General features: G+C 27.2%; 6 protein-coding genes across 7 annotated transcripts; 3 read left to right on the top strand and 3 right to left on the bottom strand.

The window, feature by feature from the left end:
• Nucleotides 1-3: 3 nt before the first annotated feature.
• LOC128962969 (60S ribosomal protein L7-like) lies at nucleotides 4-976 on the top strand. The gene is made up of 2 exons (XM_054309416.1): nucleotides 4-390; nucleotides 453-976. Exons 1-2 carry the CDS (start codon nucleotides 59-61, stop codon nucleotides 907-909), a joined length of 789 nt encoding a protein of 262 aa, XP_054165391.1. The 5' UTR covers nucleotides 4-58; the 3' UTR covers nucleotides 910-976.
• A 1,415-nt stretch (nucleotides 977-2,391) lies between these two features.
• LOC128962960 (GPI transamidase component PIG-T-like) lies at nucleotides 2,392-4,462 on the bottom strand. The gene is made up of 4 exons (XM_054309403.1): nucleotides 4,191-4,462; nucleotides 3,956-4,133; nucleotides 3,574-3,895; nucleotides 2,392-3,509 (listed from the first exon to the last, which is right to left on the bottom strand). The coding sequence occupies exons 1-4, from the start codon at nucleotides 4,390-4,392 to the stop codon at nucleotides 2,460-2,462; spliced, it is 1,752 nt and encodes a 583-aa protein (XP_054165378.1). The 5' UTR covers nucleotides 4,393-4,462; the 3' UTR covers nucleotides 2,392-2,459.
• Nucleotides 4,463-5,028: 566 nt separating this feature from the next.
• LOC128962966 (polyglutamine-binding protein 1-like) lies at nucleotides 5,029-6,101 on the bottom strand. The gene is made up of 4 exons (XM_054309415.1): nucleotides 6,006-6,101; nucleotides 5,686-5,926; nucleotides 5,529-5,629; nucleotides 5,029-5,444 (listed from the first exon to the last, which is right to left on the bottom strand). The coding sequence occupies exons 1-4, from the start codon at nucleotides 6,073-6,075 to the stop codon at nucleotides 5,038-5,040; spliced, it is 819 nt and encodes a 272-aa protein (XP_054165390.1). The 5' UTR covers nucleotides 6,076-6,101; the 3' UTR covers nucleotides 5,029-5,037.
• A 162-nt stretch (nucleotides 6,102-6,263) lies between these two features.
• Nucleotides 6,264-10,166, top strand: LOC128962955 (tyrosine-protein phosphatase non-receptor type 23-like). The gene is made up of 3 exons (XM_054309396.1): nucleotides 6,264-6,565; nucleotides 6,636-6,710; nucleotides 6,792-10,166. Exons 1-3 carry the CDS (start codon nucleotides 6,479-6,481, stop codon nucleotides 10,110-10,112), a joined length of 3,483 nt encoding a protein of 1,160 aa, XP_054165371.1. The 5' UTR covers nucleotides 6,264-6,478; the 3' UTR covers nucleotides 10,113-10,166.
• An 804-nt stretch (nucleotides 10,167-10,970) lies between these two features.
• Nucleotides 10,971-16,620, top strand: LOC128962962 (hepatic sodium/bile acid cotransporter-like). 2 transcript variants are annotated; one of them, XM_054309407.1, is made up of 5 exons: nucleotides 10,971-10,996; nucleotides 12,359-12,994; nucleotides 13,054-13,225; nucleotides 15,809-15,966; nucleotides 16,063-16,620. In XM_054309407.1, exons 2-5 carry the CDS (start codon nucleotides 12,452-12,454, stop codon nucleotides 16,603-16,605), a joined length of 1,416 nt encoding a protein of 471 aa, XP_054165382.1. In that variant the 5' UTR covers nucleotides 10,971-10,996; nucleotides 12,359-12,451; the 3' UTR covers nucleotides 16,606-16,620. The 2 variants fall into 2 exon arrangements, with proteins under 2 accessions (XP_054165382.1, XP_054165380.1); XM_054309405.1 differs by lacking the exon at nucleotides 10,971-10,996 and having other exon boundaries at nucleotides 12,161-12,994.
• A 502-nt stretch (nucleotides 16,621-17,122) lies between these two features.
• On the bottom strand, nucleotides 17,123-20,023 carry LOC128962399 (uncharacterized). Its single transcript, XM_054308770.1, has 6 exons — nucleotides 19,922-20,023; nucleotides 19,360-19,509; nucleotides 18,716-18,817; nucleotides 18,551-18,643; nucleotides 18,004-18,157; nucleotides 17,123-17,188 (listed from the first exon to the last, which is right to left on the bottom strand). The coding sequence occupies exons 1-6, from the start codon at nucleotides 20,021-20,023 to the stop codon at nucleotides 17,124-17,126; spliced, it is 666 nt and encodes a 221-aa protein (XP_054164745.1). The 3' UTR covers nucleotide 17,123.
• Nucleotides 20,024-22,137: the final 2,114 nt, after the last annotated feature.

The raw sequence follows: 22,137 nt of genomic DNA, 5'->3' as shown, positions 1-22,137 counted from the left end.
TTTTAGTCACATTTGCTTTAAACCTAACGTTGTATTCATTTCCTCTTCCTTTGCAATCATGTCAAGCACTAAGACATCCACAAGAAGTGCGGCTCCGGCGGCGGCGGTGACCAACAATACAACCGCCAAAGTGCCAACAGTTCCCGAAACTATTCTTAAGAAACGCAAACAAAGAGCCACACAAAAGGCAAAGGCTCTGAAAAATGCGATCAAAGATAGAAAAGTACGACAAGTGAAGAAACAAACCATCTTCAAGAAGGCTGAATCCTATGTCAAGGAATACCGATTAAAGGCTCGGGATGTGATTCGTTTGAAACGTCAGGCCAAACAACACGGCAATTACTACGTTCCCGACGAACCTAAATTGGCATTTGTTATGAGGATTAGAGGGTATGACCACCGATACTTTGATCACGTGTACCGATATTTACCTAATTATTATTACATTTTAGTGTCAACGGTGTGAGTCCTAAACCCCGAAAAGTGCTTCAACTTCTGCGACTCCGACAGATAAACAACGGAGTGTTCGTTAAGTTGAATAAAGCGACGATAAATATGTTGAGAATCGCTGAACCATACATTGCGTGGGGATATCCGTCACTCAAAAACATCAGGGATTTGGTCTATAAGAGAGGATTCGGTAAAGTGAATGGTCAGCGCATTCCACTGACCGACAACTCGATTATTGAAAATCGTTTGGGTAAACGCGGTATCATTTGTATGGAGGACTTGATCCATGAGATCTATACGGTTGGACCCAATTTCAAGTACGCCAACAATTTCATGTGGTATTTCAAACTGAATAACCCTCGCGGGGGTTGGCGTAAGAAAGTGGTTCATTACGTTGAAGGCGGAGATTTCGGTAATAGAGAGGATAAGATCAATGAATTACTGAAAAATATGATTTAAGAAGAAAATAAAAATATTGATTGTCTTTGTATTTAATTTTTCGAAATAAAGAGTTTTTTGATTAATTAAATAATTTTTATTTTATCGACATTTTAAAAATTATTAGATATAATAGATATGATATATAAGATATATAATGGGTTTTAAGTTAAATAACATTTGTATATAAAACTTGTTTGTATAAGCAATGAATGAAATTGTGGTTCAATTGGCATCAAATCAATCAATAGTCACTGTATGTCTTCATCATCTAAGAGATCATCAAAATCGTTGAAGAAGTCCGAGTGAACGAACTTTTCGTTTTGTGTCAAATCCATACCAATTGCCGAACCGGTGGCCACTTCGTCGATATCAATGAATGGTTGGACTCCGTCGGGAAACATCTCGTCGGCCACAAGTGTCGGCTTCATTGTAGTCAATCAATTGGTGTCCAAATAGTTTACAAACGTTTCATTGATTTAATTGTTTTCTGACAAACACTAGACTCGTATTGTTGTTATGTTTATTACAGCTATTCATAGATAGCGTTGTTGTCATTATAAGCAAATTTATTACAATAAATACAATACATATATAATATAATATACAGTTAATTATTTTCAAACAATTCATATTATTATTAGTATTTAACAATTATTTTTTTTAATTAATATCTTAATATATATATATATATATATATATATATTATTTTTATTTATTATCAATTAATTGATGCATTAAGTTAATTTATGTTAATTTATTTTAATACTGTATTTATTTTTTAAAAAACCAGTTGATAATGCTAGAAAGCACTGTATCTTGTACACTGTACATGTATATTATTTATACATAAAGTATACTGTATTACATTACAATTATTATTATTTATCATAGATTTAATTGTATTAATATTTACTTTATTTAAAATTATTGTTATTATAATTAAACCAAATATTATGATTATTGTCATTAAAAATCAATCATATAAATGAAGTCATTTCATATTTAAATGAATTTTTCATATAATTAGATATCAATTGTAAGACAGTATATCATATTGTAGTGACAAAAGTTTGTTAAAATTTAAAACAAATTGTTATATTAGACTAGAAAATAGTAAGCGGTTTGGTTTAATTATAAACAAATGTTATCCGAAACAAATAATTTTAGTTAATTAGTTGCCATTTATTCTGGTTTCTAAAAAAGGTATAAAATTACGTTAAAAATAATGTTTTATTCGGTTTTATTTAGGTTTTAACAATAAATTCTAGTTATTATGGTTTCGGTTTTTTTATTTGTTATTTGGTTCATGAAAAATGTTGGTTTGAAAACTCTAGTTATATATAATTTGCTATCAATCAAAATATTATTTTTGCAAATTTAATGTTATTAAATAAATATTTATACCAATAGTTATTATCAAACTTATTATAATAGCTAATATAGAATTACTAATGAATATAAATTAAAGAGAAATTGTTTATTTTAATAAACTTTAATTTAAATACAAATAATTAAATAAATATGTAAAAAGTGTTAGCTATGAAAAGTATTATCGCTTTTTTAACAAACTATTGGTTGGTATCACTAGTTTCCGTCTTATCTTTCTTTTTAAATAAACTCTTGATTTTATTTATTAATGATTTGGATTTTTTACTTTGACTACTGTTATTGACTATACGTGTTCTTCTTGTGGTCAGATTATGAATGGGACCAAATGCAAGACTAACAACAGTACTGACCAAACAAATAACATTGTAAGGCATTGAAAAGTCTGGTGTTGGAAGTGATACCAATAATGTCTGAGTATATATGCGTATAAAATGGACATTTTCTGACGATATAGTCTCACGAATCGGTAAATAAGTAAAATTGCGATCACTATTGAGTTTAGCACTAATTATGGCTGAATTAACGTAAACTCCATGATTAGCGTCGGGAGGATATTCCGTCCACTTTAGGAATACTCTTTCAAACTGAAATGATATATCTGTCATACTATTTGGTGGCAAAACTAATAATATCTCCAAATGATGTGATTGAATGCGATCTTTAGATGGATTGTAATAAATGGTATGTGGTTTAAGTGATTTGCCATTTGAGACAATGCTTAGTGTATGCAAATACATTCTTAGATACCACGGAATGACATCAAAATATACGATTTCAATGGGTTTATCGAAATTATTGAATATATGACAAGTGATACCACCATCAGAAAGACCGTAACCTTTGATAAATCGATTAGCAAAAAGTGGCGGCGGTTTGACTTTCGTATAATCAAAAGTGTTTTGAAAGTATTGTCCAATATTTAGGGTCTTTTTGTTTTGTGCCAAAAGTTGATTGACATCATAAGCCGCATATTTACGCTCCGCTCCGCCAATCACTGAATAAACCAGTTTTGTTGGTTCGGGTGATAGTTTAGAATTGTTTTTTTTGTGACTATCAGTTATATCAATATATATAGTGCTTTTCGAGGACAAACTGCAAGTACTTGTCAGCGGTGCGCCAAATAGTTTGACTAAAGACCAACTTTGTTTTCCTTCAAACATCACCGGAGGATTAAATACTACGGAAATACTTTGAATTAATTCAACAGAAGTTGATTCACATTTAATGTTCTATTTTGATAAAATCAGACAAATTATTAATGCTATTCGTATGGTTTGTCATTATATAACTTACTCTACAAATAGGTTTAAAGTCAACCGCAAGAGAAAAATAATATGAGTTAAAGAGATGTCCTGCGTTTAGAAGAGTTGCCAATCCTTTGGCCGAAAAACATGGCAACCATTTCTTCCACGGCGTCAAGTTCTCTGTACAGACAGATTCATGAGGCAAAGCTCCGTAAAACAGGGAACCATTTCTTAGTGAATCACCATCGATGACGCCCTCGGGTCTCAATGAATATTTCGGTTGAATTGTTGCTGAATTATCTATGAAATTAATGGACGCACAGAACTGACCCGACAGTTCACTTGTTATATCTCTCCACGCTTTTTGTGGACTAAATTATTAAAGACATTTAAAAACAAGTTGTAAGATATGAATCAATATTTTATAATACTTTTTATGGAAGTGTTGAAACCAAAGCCAGAGCTGGGCATTAGGCGGCGCCTCCCGTATGGCATAACCCCATCGCTGGTGTTTCCAAATGCCTTTCGTTAGACTGAAATGCAGTTCTTGGACCTCATGTCTTGATATCAATTTACCCAATGATAGCGGAAATATGTTGAACCGATTGGCTTAAGATTTAACAATTGATTACTATTTAATCAATGATAATGACATCAATATAATACCCCAATTGATTGAATGCAAATCTTTGTGCCAAATGGTCTTAAACTCGAAGAATGCATACAAATGTCCGTCAGGTAATGGTTTGACAACAAGTGATTCCGTGTAATCTTCTTCATTATTACACTTCAATGTCTTTATGATTAATATTACATATAAAATGGTAATCAATGATAATGTTTGACATGTTTTGAATGTTATTTGCATTTTGCCGACTGTTATATCAATTACACAACATTTACAAACATTACGTTATATTCAAGTGAATCAACACTCAAACTACAGTATTAACCAATACATCAATACTTGTATTAAATATAATATAATATAATATAACACACATGTATAAGGAGTATGTAATGTATTGTAGACTACAGTAAAGTACAATATTGACTAATTAAATAAAATTGAATAAAATCACCATAATCAATTACTTTTAATTAATTAAATTACTTTAATGATAAATTAAACAATCAATTTATTATAATTGATTACTATAACATAAATATTGTTTAAATACTCTAATTATTACATATTTTATTGAATATTATTATTACTTTACACATTTTGATACTGTTTATAAAATTAACAAAAAAATACAGTAATTAAATGATTTTTATTAACTTACGGTAAATAATTATTACTTAAATTTATATACAGTGCATAAAAAACTGTAAATATTTAAATTAATTAATAAATGATGACAAATGTTGAGCTAATAAATAATTAATTAAAAAACAAAGCGTTAATTTTTTTAAGCATAAAATAGATTTTTATTTTTACTGTTATTATTGAATAACTATGAATACTATGGTAAAGACGATACAATTGGTTAAACTTAAATCAGATGTATTAGTCTTCATCATTGCTATGATTTCTATTTCTTTTACGTTTTTCTTTGTTAAGTCTGAGAACATCTCCCGGACTCGGATATGGTCTCTGTTGGAACAGTGGTCCCGAAGCGGTTGAATCGACACCACTTTTGGCCTCTCCTTTGCTTTGAAGACCATCTGACCACTTTCCTCGAGGTATATCCGAATATGACGACGGATCCATTGGATCTAAACTATTATTTTTTCTAACAATACGTGTCTTCGCTCGTCTTTCTCTATCTCTTTCAATTGATTTACTTTCATTTTTAAACAAATTGTTAGAATCACTATCTGAATCATCATTTGAGTTGTAAGACATTTGAGAATTAGAGTCAGAGTCATCTCCATCACCCTCTTGGTCCTCGTCGTCGTCATCTCTTAATAATGCTAAACACAAATAGATATATAACTATATAAAAACAATCGAAAGAATAATCTATAATAAGTTTAATTAAAAATTTGTGAAATTACTTCTTAGTTTATCAGCAGACATAGATATACGAGCTTTTGGATGATGTGGAGGAAACCACGAAACCTCATCAGTCGATATCTTCCAATAGTAGAAACATTTTCTGCAATTTAAATATAAACTTATCTAATGTTTAATAAAATGTTTAGTATTTCATACACTCCCGGATCATAAACTTCTTGCCAACCCTCAGGCAATGGATATCTTTTTACAAGTTTTTGATATTTTCTCTGTGTTTTAGGTGATGGCTCTTCATTGATATCTGAATATCTTTTATGACAATAAGCGGTGCAATCATGATATATGTTATACTTGTTTGGACATCCTCTTACACATTGACCACTTTTACCATCAAACCGGTTGTCATCATAATCTTCAGCAATAACTTCTTCCAATTGTTCTGTTTATATCGAAAGATATAATAACAACAAATGATAAACAAAGTCAAACCTCATTTAATTGTCATTTCTTAAGCTTACTTTCAATGCTATTGTTGGTAATTAATCCTCTCTTTTGCAATCTTTGTTGTAGAGCTAATGGTAGTGGCATTTCTTCATAAGATATCACTGAATAATGTATTTATTTATTATACAAATAATTTATAATAAATTTTATTATTAAAAGTATTGTTTGTATTATTAATAATAATATAATATTTGTGTTGTGTTTTCAAGTCATGCGCTAAACATATAAATATTGTTTTATAAGACCATTGAAGTTGTAATGCATTTAAAGGTATTTGTAATGTATTTGTATGTCATTTGTATTAATAGTAAATGTCATCCAATTTATTGACTCATTGTTTGCAATCATTGTTTTGTTTGTATAATAAATAAATATATATTTTATTTATCACGTAATCAGCAGTAATTGAGTTACAATTTGTGAGTTGCAGTCATTGATATAGCCGTCAATTATCACCGATTGAGTGGTCAGTGTTTGATCGGAAAGTATGGAAGCCGTACCTAAACTACCGATGATTTACTTTGAGCTCAAAATAAGTCCCGTTTGTCCCGACTTTGCGACGCCTTTCAAGAATGTAATTATCTTTACTATTATTATACGATAAATGATATGAAATGTCTTGAAATGTCTTTTTTGATATACAGTTCATATCTTCCCATTACTCAGAAGATGGCAATTCTTATGACAGAGAGATCAATGAATTGGAAAATTTAAGAAATGTAAGCAAACATTACATTAGATGTTATTATTATTATAAGTTAGTTATGATTGTGTCAACTAATGTCTTAATATTTAAACAGAAGGCCACACGTGTTCCCCGAGATTTTACCGGTTGTTCGCTACTAAAGAGATATTATTCACAGATATATAGTCTTTTGAACCGGTTTTCTGCTTTTGACCCAAATGTGGGCGTAGAGTGTGTTTGGGCCGATGTATATTCTGGACAGACAGTGATCGGTGATCTGGACTTTGAGTTGTCGTGTGTCCTCTACAACATCGGTGCTCTTCACGCTGAGTTGGGTGCTCTTGATATGCGAAACACAGCCGACAGTATGAAGGTTTCATGCACTCACTTCCAGTGTGCGGTTTGGGCTTTTCAGCACTTGAGAGATGATAATAGACTTTATAAAAGCAAAGACATGTCACACGAATTGTTGTCATTCTTTGTTCAGGTGATGTTATCTCAAGCACAGGAGTGTATTCTTGAGAAGTCAATGCTAGACAACCGCAAGTCATCAATTGTTGCCAAAGTGGCCGCTCAGGTGGTTGAGTACTATAGTAGTTCTTTGTTGATTCTGTTGCAATCCGCTGTAAATACCAGTGCCAGTCATACTATTGTAGACATTGTTGGCTCAAAATTATATAAAGAGTGGAAAAAGTTTATTGAATTTAAAGTTTCGTATTATAATTCAATTTGTGCTCTTTTTATGGGAAATTTAGCTGAAGAACAACAAAAAATGGGTGAAAGAGTTGCGTGGTTTCAGTCCGCTGAAGCAAAACTTAATGAATCGATAAAGTTGTCCAAACAGATAGACAAACCCGAACTCAATGAAGGGCTTGTTTTTGTTTCTGATGTGATTAATGTTAAACTTCAGAACGCTATTAAAGAAAATGATTTTGTTTATCACGAAAAGGTTCCCACAAATGATAAGCTGACTGAAGTTAAAGGCGTTTCTCTCGTTAAAGGAATCCCTTTCAGTGTCTGTGATCCAGAAATTTGTGGAAATGATATATTCAGTAGACTCGTACCCATTGAAGCACACGAAACAAACTCTATTTATAGCGCAAAGAAAGATGAAATTATGAGAGATATTCGATATAAAATTGATGACAAAGATGAAGAGTTAACCGCTTATATGGCATCACTTCAATTGGACAAAGAAAAGGTCCGCACAAGAGATGAACCGATTCCCGATAAGCTTATTGAAGTGTGCGCTGCAATGTCTGTCAATCCAAACGTTATCATTGAAGTGAATAATGTTTTGACAGAATTAGAAGAAATTAGTGAAGAAGTAGATAAAGCTATTAATGAAACGAAATCACTTCTTGAAGAGGAAGAAAATAAGGAGAAAGAACATCAAAATTTATATGGAAAGAGACCCATCTCTATGATTGTTGTTGAACTCAACAAAGAGTTGACCAAACATGAAGAAACACATAACAAAGCATTATTGTCCAACAGATCACTTAGAGATAATCTGGAGCGACATTGCGATGACATTAAGTTATTGATTACATCGTCAGCTAAGAATGTTTCGTCTTTATTACCACCGACTAACACTAATGTGCCGTTTGATGAAACAAACTTAACTGAAATGGAGAAACTTCTCGACAAAGTTAATGAAATGAAGACACAACGCTCTAGTCTTGAAAATCAATTGAGAGAAACGATGGCTACCGATGACCTAATGAAACAAGTTTTGACTCATAATAAGCAAGAAATTGAAGAAGTTTTCAAAAATGAAATAAAAAAGTACGATAAGACCAGGTCTTTAATAGAGCAAAACCTGTCAGCTCAAGACAATATACTCCGGGCACTGACCAAAGCTAACGCTAAATATAGTGAAACTCGAAGAGCTCTTTTGGATAATCAGAGCAATAGAAATGCAAGAATTGATTCACTTATTCATACATTTGAAGTGTTTAAAGAGTTGCAAATCAATTCAAAAAAAGGTTTGGAATTTTATCAAAAATTCCAGAACATTGTGGCCCGACTTCACGCGCGAACACGTGGTGTTTGTCGTGTTCAGGATGAAGAAAGAGCTCAAATTAGTTTGTCTTACAAGAAGAAGAACACAAACTATTCATTAGAACACAACGTCAACGTCGCCTTAAATGGTGACACTCCGGGCACTCCTAAACTTAAAGATTATCTTCAATACATGAAACAAATGTCGAAACCTATTCCTGCAGCTAATGTTTTAGCGAACAATTCAGTAATAATGCCACCTTTAGCTCAAAACTACCCGCCTGTAAGCCTCAGTCAAAATTCACTAAACAATCGATACGAAACTAATGATCAAACATTACCTATAAATCAAAACCAGTATTCTTCACAAGAAACTCAACAAAACCAACAGATTCTGCCACAAACACAAACATCACTTCAACCACAACAGGAACAGCAGCTATCAGCACAACCACAGACCCAACAATACATTCAACAACAACAACAGCACATTCAATATTCACAGACTCCAACTCTAACCACACAAATTAATCAACAGTATACTCAGCCTTCGCCATCACAATCACCACAGTTTCAACAACCAATTCAACAATTTCCACATCAACCTCCTCAGCAATATCAACAACAATATCAAAATAATATTACACAATATTCTCATTACACACCACAAGGTATGCAACAATATTCAGGCCATCAACAGACAATTCAATCAGAACAACAATTACAGGTCCAAACAACTCAATACCAAACTCAACTTCAGCAGCAGTTACCACATTCACAACAAAGTAATTTTACAGTTCAACCAACGAGTACTGAGTCCGCTATTTCTCAACTATCCTATTATCAAACTCCACAACAAATGCAATTTCCTGCAACATTATCACCGACAACAACAGTTACATCAAATACAATTGCAGAAGGAGTTTCTCAAAAATATCAACAACAGATAATTGCTCAACCAACTGTTCAATCTTCAGGTCATATTTATCAACAACAACAACCTATAGTTTCTCAACAACAACCGATTCATCAATATTCTTCAACACAACCATTACAACAACAATATACACAATATCAGCAAAATGTCAATCAATATCAGCAACAGCAACAAATACCAACCATTCAATCTAATCCCTATTGTCAACAATATGGATACCAACAATATCAAGGAATGACTGGTCAAACACCATATCAACAGATGACTAATGGTTTTGATCAAAACGTACTTCAGTCGCAATACACACCACAGGTTCTTAATGGACAACAATTTCCTCATTTAACTCAAGAGTTAGATCCACAACAAATTCAGCCGTTGCAACCCATTAGTGAACCTATTAAACAATCAGACGAAACGCAGTTATCAAAAACGGTCATTCCTTCTGATAATAAACCAGAATCGGATCTATTGAAACAGTTTGATCCATTATATTAGTTAAATGAAGACATTAAATGTAAAATAGTGCTATAGTTTATACTTGAAATATATAAAGAGATTAATATTTTATTTTTTCATTAATTTATAATGTATAATTTTAGATATAACTAAAAATAAATTTAATTGAGAATCAAAATTATAAGTGTCATCAAGTGATTGTTTCAATAGGTTATTAACCTTTGATTGAAACTATATTTACGGCAATAGATTTTTTTGTTTAAAATATTGACTATTTTTTATGTGGTTTATATTTTTTAAAACATGAAAACAAAACTAATTTAAACTTAAAAAATTTGCAAATAAAGAGTTAATATAATTTATATATTTAAAAACAAAATAATTATAAATATGTTTATCTGTATATAATATATATTATTTTTAATTTAATATGTATTAACCAATCAATTGAAAAAGTCCTTCAAAGAGAGCTAAGGCTTAAATTGTAAGAATAAAAGAAAAAAGTATATAATTTATAATTGTTTTGAACAATAAAAAATATATATATGTATTGCAAGCAATTGAGTACTTAATTACGATAAAAATGAAAAACTTGTGATTTAAATATTAGATACGATTAACAAACATTGAATTGAAGTTTTGCGGCGCTTAAGACGTTTCACTAGAAATATAGGTACGAAAAACTGGTTCAAAAGTCTGTCCTAATTTGAAATACTATTTCATAAGCTTTTTCTATTAATTGTCACTATTATCATATATACTGTATATTATTTTCAATTTATATTTTTATATAATATGTTTTTTAAATATTTTCAAATATATTTTCATATGAAATATTTTATTAATTAATAATACTTTCAGTATTATAAGTTTAATTTAATAATATTTATTTCCAGGATTTCCATCAAATCTCATTTTCTATAGTAAGTGACGTTTTAATAGAAATTATTATTTTACTAAAATATTTGTATTTAACCTTAATTTATATAAATCATTTTAATATAAATTCAAAATTAATATAATTATTTCTTATTAAAAATAGTTGTATAATACGAAGATTAATATAATTACTAAATATAGTAAATACAGTATATATTGAATATATTAAAGTTTAATTCATTCGTTTATAAATTATAAATTCATAGTAAAATATAATGAATTATAAAAACTAAATATAATAATAAATATAATATATATATATATATTTAGTTTTTATAATTCTTCATATTTTATTAATACTATGAATTTATAAACAAATGAATAATTTTTAATATAATGTATTTATGTTTATATTAGTAATTATAATATTTTAACAATATTAATACTTTTATTTATAAATAAATTAGACTAAATTATTTTAATTAAAAAAACTTAACATTCGTATAATTGTTAATAACTTCCGTAACTCTATTATACATTAATTATAATGTAGTTTAAAATAGTGGATATAATTGAAGATTAAAAAAATATTATAAAAAGTGTATTTGTGTGGACAAGAGTACAATAGAATTGACATTAGCTTTAGTCATATGATTATATTGTAGTTAAAGAAAATCATAGCTAAACAGCATTTAAAAACTAAGTAAATTAAGTACAGAAAGCACTTAAAGTTATCATTGGGTACTAAATTAGTACTAATAAACAAAATATTTTATGATTATATTGAGTATTAAATTAATACTATTATTTTAATATAATTTATTGGTAGTTATCAATTTAAACATATTAATTTAACAAAATATCTTTCATATAAATTGTTGTTATAATGACCTGGGTATATAAATTTATTAATTTACTTTTATACATTAGTTACAATATATTTCATTTAGTACATTGCTAACTATTAAATGTTTTGATAAAAATATGTTTTTATACTATTAGTATTTTTTATTGATACATAATTTATACAATTTACTGTAGTAATTGTTTAGTTCAATGATAGACAACAATGATTTAAAAGTGATAAAATACAATTAGTTATAATACTGTAAATAATTAAAAATAAAATATGTTGAATATGTGGCACACAATTACTGTATTATTAATGTAAAGGTATAGACAATAGCTATACGATAGTCATTACATCACATGAATGGCTGAATAATAAGTATTTATGCAATACTTGAGTAGTGTTTGATTGGTTAATATATTTGGCATTTAATAATACATACAAATGTTTGACGAGTTGTTTGTGTAAAAGTATAGCCAATGTTTGACTCTATGTTTTGATCTAAACATTAATTAATTGATAATTAATTTGATTCAACACATTGTTATAATACTAGTGTTAAGCATATGATTGAAGTCTATACAAGAAATAGCATTTGAAGCAAAGTAATTGGTGGCCATCGGTAATAAAGTTTGACTAATCATTGGTCATGTGTCCCGTCGTGTTATTAGCGCTAATATTATCGGTAATACTCTTATTACTTGAAGTGACGGCCGCCCTATCGGTTACTTTCAGACCATCACAAGTGAAACAATTGAAAGAGGATCAGCTCATCGATGTGTCATTCAATCTGAACACTTCAATCAATAAGTTTAATACAAGAAATAATTATTACGAGATCTATATCGATGACCAATCAATTGTTGAAGTAGTCGGCAATAAGACATTAAATTTGGACAATAATTTGCACCAAAACTATACATTTGAGTTGAGGGGCAAATCATTGGGTCATTCGTGGCTTGAAGTGGTCAACAAAAATAATACCGACGATCGTAGCGAACGGTTGGCCATCAGTGTTATTCGGCCATCGAGTCGATTGACTAAAATCTTTACCATATGTGTTGCTGTGTTGATATCAATCAATTATATCAATATGGGATGTGCTCTGGATTTAAATGTTGTCCTCCAAGTGATCAAAAGGCCAATCGCACCGATCATTGGATTTGTATGTCAGTATGGGTTCATGCCTTTGGTCAGTACAGTATTAATCATAAAATATGGTTTCATATGTTAATCTTCTGAGTCTTACAGATGGCATATATTGTGGGCAAAGTGTTGTTAAGGGAGTCATACTTACAGTTAGGTTTGTTTGTGTTCGGCGCCAGTCCTGGTGGTGGGGCCAGCAATATGTGGACAGTACTATGCGGTGGTAACCTTAATCTCAGTATTACCATGACTTTTATCAGCACTTTATCAGCTATTTGTATGTATTTTCTATTTATTTTTATTAATTTCAAAATTGAATTTTAAATGTAATTTTATATAATTCTGTATATATTTACTGAAATTTAATTAATTCTAATCAAAACTTTAAGAATATTTGATAAATTTATTGAAATTTGATTACATAACGTAATGATTAGTTATTTTTGTTAAAATGATGACTAATTTTTCATACTATATAATGTGTACAGTATATATCAAATATGATGTCTAAAAATTTGATTACTTTTAAATTGCATGAATTACAATACTTTTTTATTTGAATATTTTTTAAAAAGTAAATTACTTTAAATATAACGATATTTTCATAATGTTATTATTTTATACTTCAGTATAAACTATAAATTAAATGTCAATAATATTAGATATAGTGTTTAATTTTATTTATTTATATATAAACTGAATTATTACATAATTTTAAATATCAACACATTTTTATAGAATATATAATATAGATAATTTAATATAACTATAATATAATATTTTTAATTAGACTCATAAATATTATTATTAATTATTTAAAATGAAATTTGCGGACATTGAGTGTAATATTTACACTAATTGTATTAAAATGCTTGTATTTATTTGCCTACAAAATGCACTATTTATTATACAGTACTATAACTCCACCCATTTTACACACAAAATATATTCCCGTAATATAAATACTAAAAAATATTAAATTATTAAAAATAATAATAAATATTAAATAAAATAATAATAACTAAAAATATTAATATATTGGTTCTTGTAGCGTTTACCGGTCCTGGGAATCCCGTATAGAAATGGTAGCCCAGACGTCCCTGAGTACCCCCATAGCACTTTCATACCTGTCCGACCTCCGCAATTTGAGATATTCGACTTTAAAGTCGATTTTTTAATGGACGTTATTTATGTATATGAGACATTATTTCAATGTACTTTTTAATGCTACTAATATATCTGAAAACAAAATTTCAATAAGACTTTTAGTATTCGAGATATTTGACTTTAAATCGAGTAAAAATTATTTGCAGTATAAACCAGTTGAGAATGATAGAAAGCATTTCCATACGTACTTTTTTAGGAGTTCGTGATAAAAGTATTATTTGTTGATAGTACTATAAAATACTATCATGATTTAACAAACTTATCATTCAAGTCTAGCATTGCCAAAAATATTATAAAATTGTATATTAATTTTACACACAATTAACAATAATAAATTTATACATTTAATAAAATAAATAATATACAGTAAAAATAATAATTAAATGCAATATACAAAAAAATCGACTATAGTCGAATATCTCGAATACTATATAACTTATAGAAATGTTGATTTTATTATGATAGTTATTATTAAAAAATACATTGAAATCATATATCATATGTATAAATAACGTAATTTAAAAATTTCGACTTTCGATTTAGTCGAATATCTCGAATACTAGAAATCGTATTGAAATTTTGTTTTCAGATATATTAGTAGCATTAAAAAGTATATTGAAATAATGTCTCATATACATAAATAACGTCCATTAAAAAATCGACTTTAAAGTCGAATATCTCAAATTGCGGAGGTCGGACAGGTATGAAAGTGCTATGGGGGTACTCAGGGACGTCTGGGCTACCATTTCTATACGGGATTCCCAGGACCGGTAAACGCTACAAGAACCAATATATTAATATTTTTAGTTATTATTATTTTATTTAATATTTATTATTATTTTTAATAATTTAATATTTTTTAGTATTTATATTACGGGAATATATTTTGTGTGTAAAATGGGTGGAGTTATAGTACTGTATAATAAATAGTGCATTTTGTAGGCAAATAAATACAAGCATTTTAATACAATTAGTGTTATTTTGAAACATTTAATTCATCAATATATTATATAGTTTAACATTAATCGATTGTCTTTTTAACATTTTAGCAAATATTTAATGATTTAATCGTTATTTTTACTGCTTATAAAAAATTAGCAGTATTTGGAAATGTGAATTTTTATTTTTTAAAAATATATTTTATGTAGAAATATGCGTTTAGTTTTACATAAAATTATTATAATATATTTGTTAATTTTTCAAATAAACAACAAAATGAAATCTGATCGCAAATATTTTGTAAAAAATATTTAACTTTAAGATTCATTACTAAATCTTATGATTCTTATTCATTATAGTACTTAAATATACAATACATTAGTAATGTGTTGACTGTATTAATCTAAAACCATATTTTGTTAAAAGGATACTTAATTTATATCTATCGGATCCCTGGTTCGGATAGATATCTAATTTCCGGTTAAATGTCTATAAAATAACAATTTATTTAAAGCAAAGTTTGTTTATTACTAAAGGAATTATTTGTATTTTAATAATTGTTTAATTATTAATTAACTTAGTATTATTAGTTACTATTTACATGTAGTAAATAACGTTTTTAGTATTATCGGTAAATAAAAATACTGGTCATTTTTATAGATCTTAATATAAAAATATTAGTTTTAAAAAATAGGAAAACTTTTATGACAAATGATAATTATTTATTTTATATAAAATATTTTATAAAAAATAGTTATGATGCCTCTATGGTTGTTCACATTGGGTCGCAATATATTTGAAGGCACGACAACTACAGTTCCTTTACATAATATATTTGGTTCATTAGCATCAATGACCATATTTTTAGGCGTCGGACTATTATTTCAAAGATTTATACCACGAGTTGCCAATGTATGTATAAAATGAATTGTAAAATATCTTTGTATTTATATACAGTATATATATATATATATATATATATATATATATTTTTTTTTTGATTAACAGATATGTCGCAAAATTTTAGCCCCTGTTTCTATTGCAATGATTATATTTATAGTAATATTTGGCACTTATGCCAATTTATATATGTTTCGATTGATGTCATGGCGTATACTATTATCGGCGTCTATTAATGTTTGGTCAGGATTTTTGATCGGACTTTTAGCATCAATACTCTTAAAGCAATCATCTGTTAATCAGATTGCAATTGCCATCGAAACTGGTATCCAGAATACAGGTGTTGCCATTGTATTACTGGGTTTATCTCTTCCACAGCCGGATGCAGACCTGGCATCCGTCATACCTGTGGCCGCCTCTGTTATGACACCCATTCCTCTAACTATTGTTTATATAATAATTAAAGTTAAAAATTGTTTAAACAAAGAATCCAAAGTAAATCTAAACTCAGGAGCATTGGACGACTCAATTGTTAATGAGTGCTTAAATCCAAATAAGACCATTAGTTCAACTCTTCCTCTAAATGGTGACAACAAAAACCTTCAAAAGTACACTTACGATCAGATCAATTGGACAAATGGAAACATATGATTGTTTGCATACATTTTGTTGACTTTTAGTAGATTTACTTTCAAAAAATCAGTTTTTATATTATATATTAATTCATTATTTGTTTGATTTGTTTGCTTAATTTGAGATAAATAAATAAAAATTATTATAAAATTGTTAGTACAGTATTGCTGTGATTAAAGTATTATTATATTCATACAAATAAAATACAATTTAATAAATTAAAGTAAAATAAATCATTATTTTGAATGACTAAGATTTTGATTTTATTTATTTCCAAAAATATATACTAAAAATTTTGACAAATTCTAAAGTTATATAAAGTAATTATTATATAATGAAAATAACCATGGTCATATTAAAAATAATTAGAAAATATTATTTGTTTAGAGAAAATATAGTTGACTTGAATATACAGTAGTAGTAGTAGTAGTAGTAGTAGTAGTAGTAGTAGTAGTAGTAGTAGTAGTAGTAGTAGTAGTATTAGTAGTAGTAGTAGTATTAGTAGTAGTAGTAGTAGTAGTAGTATTGATAACGTGTCAACACTTGCAATCACACGCGCACTCACTCTTTACTTTCTCTGTCGATCTCTTTGCGCGTAATTCTGTAAAAAATAAATATATTTTAGGATTTTTCAGTATTTGTAATACTATTTGTCACTAACTGTATATAATTACAAGTTTTAATTGTATGAAATATATTGTTTGGTATACAGTATAGTAATTGATATAATAACTAATTAATTAAAAACTATATTTTGATTATTATAATTATTTATTATATTTATTTACTCTAAACATTAAAGACTAGACTATTTTTATAATTTTATCATAAATTGATAATACTGTATATTATAATGATAAAGATATTAACAATATTTAATTATTTAAATTAAAATTTTCTATATAATATATAATATAATATATTATTCTATAAAATATCATTAATGATTAATTTTAATGATTAAGAAAAATTTTAAAATCTTGCATCAAATCATTGTTTGTAAATTAAATGATTAAAATTATTTTATACATCTTTAATTACAACTTGTTTTGACAGTGTGAGGCATATTTTTATTGCTAATTTATAAAATTGCAATTTTAATATTAATAATAAATAATAGTTTTAAATTTAATAATTTCAATCTTCAGTTTTGTCAAGAATAGGCATTTTTGTCTGTGAAATATTAAAGATATTGATTTATATACAATCATTTATTCTTATATTTGTATTAATATAATTATAACTATTGTCAAAATAATCCTCAATTGTTTAAATAAATGTGATATTTATAGAAAACTTCCGCAATTTTTTCACGAGTAAAAACATATACATGTATTATGTATTTTAGGAGTGATTAATAATTAACAATATATAGATTTATATAATTATAAAATAATTAAAAAAAAACATATTAACCGATCACTTGGCTTTCTTTATCATTTAAATCACTTTTTGTTTTATTCTTTTTGTTGGTCTCTTTATTAGCAGAATTACAGGTAAAGACCATCTTCTCGCCGGTCAAGTGAACCAAACGTGGATCAGTTGTTATGTTCCCGAACGGTGTGATTAACTAAATTTTAAAAATAATTTTGTTAAATAAATATTTTTTAATTTATATAATTTAGTAAAATTGTCTAATTATTATTTAATTAGTGGTGATTTTTACGACTGAATAAATGTTATTTCAAATTTAAGTCAAAACTTAGCTCTTATTTTTATGCACTTTAACTTTAAATGAATTAAATAAAACAATTTATTTTGAGGACAATCGTAACGGTCTATATCTCCTTGTTTTAATATACACTAATTTGATACATATTATAAATTTAGTTATTATAAAAAGGAAACTATTTTTCTTTATAAAATTTAAATTAATTTATAATAATTGATTTGTTTTCGTTTTAGTTATCAATTTGTTTATATGATATTAATATGATTTTAATTAGATTACAAATAATAATACCATTTTAGGTTCAGATGCGATGATTTCATTGGTAACCTTACGCTCGACCACACAATTGACGTGACCTTTTGTGTTCATCTTTTTCATTAAATCCTAGCATTAATTAAATAATATTTTGTTTAAATATTTATAAAACATGGATTCAATTTAATAATGATGACTAACTCCAGCAGATCCGGCCATTTCTATACTTAACGGTAATCTCCTTTTTTCTTTATCTTCACTTTCAGCAACCAATGGTTCAAAATAAGGTCCATTACGTGATTTCTAAATAAGATTGTTGTATTAAAAAAAATTATATCAACAAAATGCCTGAAATATAAGCGTTTGCTTTTGGTGTTGTATAATATATTTAAATATTTTCTTTTAAAATATTATTTACGATAATTATAAATGATTTCTTGTTTACTAAATATAAAATTGTAAACTATAATAATATAATTATAAGTTTTTTTCTAATAATTTTAGTTTAATTTTCAGAAATACTTATAGTATATAATAGTTCAATGCTCTTACTTATTAATACTTTAAAAATAAATAATTATCTTATAATTTAGGGTTTTCTAATCAATTGAATGCTTCTCAAAAAGTTTTAGCATAAAAAAGAGTATTTATTTGTTAGAAAAAATAACTAACAAATATTAATGAAATGTTATTATTATTTGTTAATTTAAACATTAATTATCACACACCATCACACAACATCAATTATTAATATTATGATATCTAAATATACAGAATACTTCTGAATGATATTATTATACAATATATATACACTATATATAAAATAATGATAACCAGAAACAAACCTGTCGTCCACAAGAGCATCGGTTGTTTGTTTGAATATAAATTGATATAATCACTAAACAACTGATTATAGCTGTGATGGCCAACAATGTCTTTGATATAACTTTTGCCATTTTTAATGACTCAGATGACTGATAGGTTTGAAATTCAGACTTTTGTATGCATTTTATTAAATTAAAATAATATATAAATATGACATCAAATTATAGCAATGAAACTGTTAATATTAATTAGTAAAATGTTAGTAATATTTAAACTAATAAAGAATATTATTTTTAAATATAATTAAAATTTAAGTTTTAAGAAATTAATTATTTGATGTATTTCATATTAAATAAATATATTATATACTATGACATAAAATATAATATAAACTGTATTTTTATAGCAATTATTTTATTATAATACAGTATTATAATACTAACTGTTAGTAAATTTTATAGAGTCTATACTATAGTATAGACAAATATTTATTTCTAATAAGTGATACTATATCTAAGTTTATTAAAAAGGAAAATGTGTAATAAATTAATTTTTATTTAAAAAAAGACAAAATAGACTTACAGGCGGTAAATCTGATTGTAATGTATTTCTTCTGTCCACTGAATTGAAGTCACAAATCGGTGCTGTTTTTTGATCCATAGTTATCGGCTTAAGAAGTGTCATAACAACTAAAATTTAAATTTTTATAAATTACCAAAAGTTATATATCTATAGTATATCCATAAGACTTAACATAAAATGTTGAATGATTTTTATGAACCCAACTCAACAAATCATAACCTAAAATGTGTCCCACTTTTTACACAACGCTATTTCATTCAATGGATTTAATTACAAGACAATAATATGTTAACAATGATTATGACTCTATGGCTATATAAGTGGTGCCAATTAAATGGCATAAATTTCAATAGACTTCCGCTTATTTGACTTTTTTGCCTTACAGTATAGTATATTAATTCTTTAAATTAAAATTATCAACAAATTATATACATTTATATTTATGTTAAACAGTCCAGGGACAATCATTGTCCATAACCATTATTTAATTGTTATATTTATAACAACAATTTGTTTGTTTGATCCAACTATATCTACAAATCAATTATTTGCAATCATTTATTGCATATCATAGATATACAGTATATTGGTTTAAAGTTTTATTTATCAAAATATTGATAGAAATTAAATTAAACAATTTGTTTATAATAATATTAATTTTATTTATATATTATTTATTTTTTAATTATTAAAAAATCTTAATTATTATCTTAATTATTATCTTAATTATTATCTTAATTATTATTGTAAGGTTAGTTAATATGTGAAATCTTAATAAATTAATGGTTTATTTTAAGGCTAATTAAAATGATATTAAGTGGTGACTGATATGCAGACCTTTCTAAGACTCCATTTATCTCGTGAACAAACTGTCTAACAAAATGACAAAATAGTAGACTTGTAAACAATCATAAAACTAAGTCAACCGATTTGGTCCCAATCGTGTCGGTTATCCGTTCCCGAAATGTACCCGAAAAACGTATTTTATTTTTAAAAAATTTGACTGAAGACACATATTATCTCTGGAATCAATGGGCGGACAAAAGTGACCAATTATAGACTTGTGGAAAATAATAAAACTAATTGGACTGACTTATCGGGTCGGATAGGTTAACCTGATTTTGAGATATACCCAAAAACGGGTATTTTATTACAAAAGTTGTTTGCAGACCCATATTATCTTTTAAACGGGTTCACCGATCCGACCCTCTTTAATCCACTTAGTTTTATTATATACAAGATAGCTCATGGTCACTTTATTGTCCAACCATCGCTTCCCGAGATAATAGTGGTCTTCGGCAAAATCTTGTTATAAAATACCAGTTTTCTGGTATATCTCGGGACCAAATCGGTTGACTTATGATTCTCTAAAAGTCTATTATTTATCGTTTTTTTGTTGTCAGAACATTGGTTCTCGAGATAAATAGGGTCTTCATAAGGTCTGGAGATCAGTTACCACTTAATAATATGTTAACAAATTAATTGCTGACAATTGATCCGTTAAATGAAAGAAAATATATTGTTGTATTACCACAAGTGAACTAATTTGAGTAATTTATTTTTAAATATTAAAATATTAATATTTAATACAATAAACATTTTTTTATAACATACTATACGTAAAAGTTATTTAAATGATAGATACAAATACAGTAACTGTATTGTAATTTAGTTAAATTAATACTACAGTATATTGTGGTATCAAATATTTCTATTTACTCTCTCTCTCTCTCTCTCTCTCTCTCTCTCTCTCTCTCTCTCTCTCTCTCTCTCTCTCTCTCTCTCTCTCTCTTTCAGTATTTAGTTTTCACACAACAATGCTTTCCTACACAACATTATAAAATATCAAAAGTACATATAAGTTAACTCTAATTGTTTTTTCAGATATTTAATATTATTTATGTCTAATGAATTGCATAACTGATTCACGCCATAGTTGTCTCATTTGTTTTGACACACGAGAGGACTTGAAGACGGATCCATTGACAACTGTAGACTTGTTCTGTAGTAATACTCATTCAAAACAATATCAAATTCCTATAGTTTTTACAGCAATTTTTTTGCATACGATATTAGTTTATTTTAGTTTATTATTGCATTTTAATACATTTAAATATACAGATACAGTATAATACTGATAAAAGTATAGTACGTATACTAATTGAAATAAAAGTATAATAAAAGTATAATTTTAATTTTCTATAAAATAGATATAA

Source organism: Oppia nitens, unplaced genomic scaffold, assembly GCF_028296485.1.
Source record: "Oppia nitens isolate AA-2021 unplaced genomic scaffold, nextdenovo-longstitch-racon4-pilon3 scaffold6_pilon_pilon_pilon, whole genome shotgun sequence".
In the NCBI taxonomy this organism is placed as follows: Eukaryota; Metazoa; Arthropoda; class Arachnida; order Sarcoptiformes; family Oppiidae; genus Oppia; species Oppia nitens.
Note: the sequence above shows the minus strand (reverse complement) of the source record. Positions and strands in the feature narration are given on the sequence as shown.

Bases quoted from the DNA above. Each gene is read 5' to 3' on its own strand.
- LOC128962399 (XM_054308770.1), bottom strand. From the start codon at position 20,023: ATGACACTTCTTAAGCCGATAACTATGGATCAAAAAACAGCACCGATT. The intron at 18,818-19,359 runs GTTTGTTTCTGG...AATCTTATTTAG, and splicing joins GATGCTCTTGTGGACGACAG to AAATCACGTAATGGACCTTA. The intron at 18,644-18,715 runs GTTAGTCATCAT...AATTAATGCTAG, and splicing joins AAATGGCCGGATCTGCTGGA to GATTTAATGAAAAAGATGAA.
- LOC128962960 (XM_054309403.1), bottom strand. From the start codon at position 4,392: ATGCAAATAACATTCAAAACATGTCAAACATTATCATTGATTACCATT. The intron at 4,134-4,190 runs GTATTATATTGA...TTAAATCTTAAG, and splicing joins TTTGCATTCAATCAATTGGG to CCAATCGGTTCAACATATTT. The intron at 3,896-3,955 runs GTATTATAAAAT...TTAATAATTTAG, and splicing joins TTTCAACACTTCCATAAAAA to TCCACAAAAAGCGTGGAGAG.
- LOC128962966 (XM_054309415.1), bottom strand. From the start codon at position 6,075: ATGCCACTACCATTAGCTCTACAACAAAGATTGCAAAAGAGAGGATTA. The intron at 5,927-6,005 runs GTAAGCTTAAGA...CGATATAAACAG, and splicing joins TACCAACAATAGCATTGAAA to AACAATTGGAAGAAGTTATT. The intron at 5,630-5,685 runs GTATGAAATACT...TTTAAATTGCAG, and splicing joins GAAGTTTATGATCCGGGAGT to AAAATGTTTCTACTATTGGA.
- LOC128962969 (XM_054309416.1), top strand. From the start codon at position 59: ATGTCAAGCACTAAGACATCCACAAGAAGTGCGGCTCCGGCGGCGGCG. The intron at 391-452 runs GTATGACCACCG...ATTACATTTTAG, and splicing joins TTTGTTATGAGGATTAGAGG to TGTCAACGGTGTGAGTCCTA.
- LOC128962955 (XM_054309396.1), top strand. From the start codon at position 6,479: ATGGAAGCCGTACCTAAACTACCGATGATTTACTTTGAGCTCAAAATA. The intron at 6,566-6,635 runs GTAATTATCTTT...TTTGATATACAG, and splicing joins TTGCGACGCCTTTCAAGAAT to TTCATATCTTCCCATTACTC. The intron at 6,711-6,791 runs GTAAGCAAACAT...ATATTTAAACAG, and splicing joins AATTGGAAAATTTAAGAAAT to AAGGCCACACGTGTTCCCCG.
- LOC128962962 (XM_054309407.1), top strand. From the start codon at position 12,452: ATGTGTCCCGTCGTGTTATTAGCGCTAATATTATCGGTAATACTCTTA. The intron at 12,995-13,053 runs GTCAGTACAGTA...TGAGTCTTACAG, and splicing joins AGTATGGGTTCATGCCTTTG to ATGGCATATATTGTGGGCAA. The intron at 15,967-16,062 runs GTATGTATAAAA...TTTGATTAACAG, and splicing joins TTATACCACGAGTTGCCAAT to ATATGTCGCAAAATTTTAGC.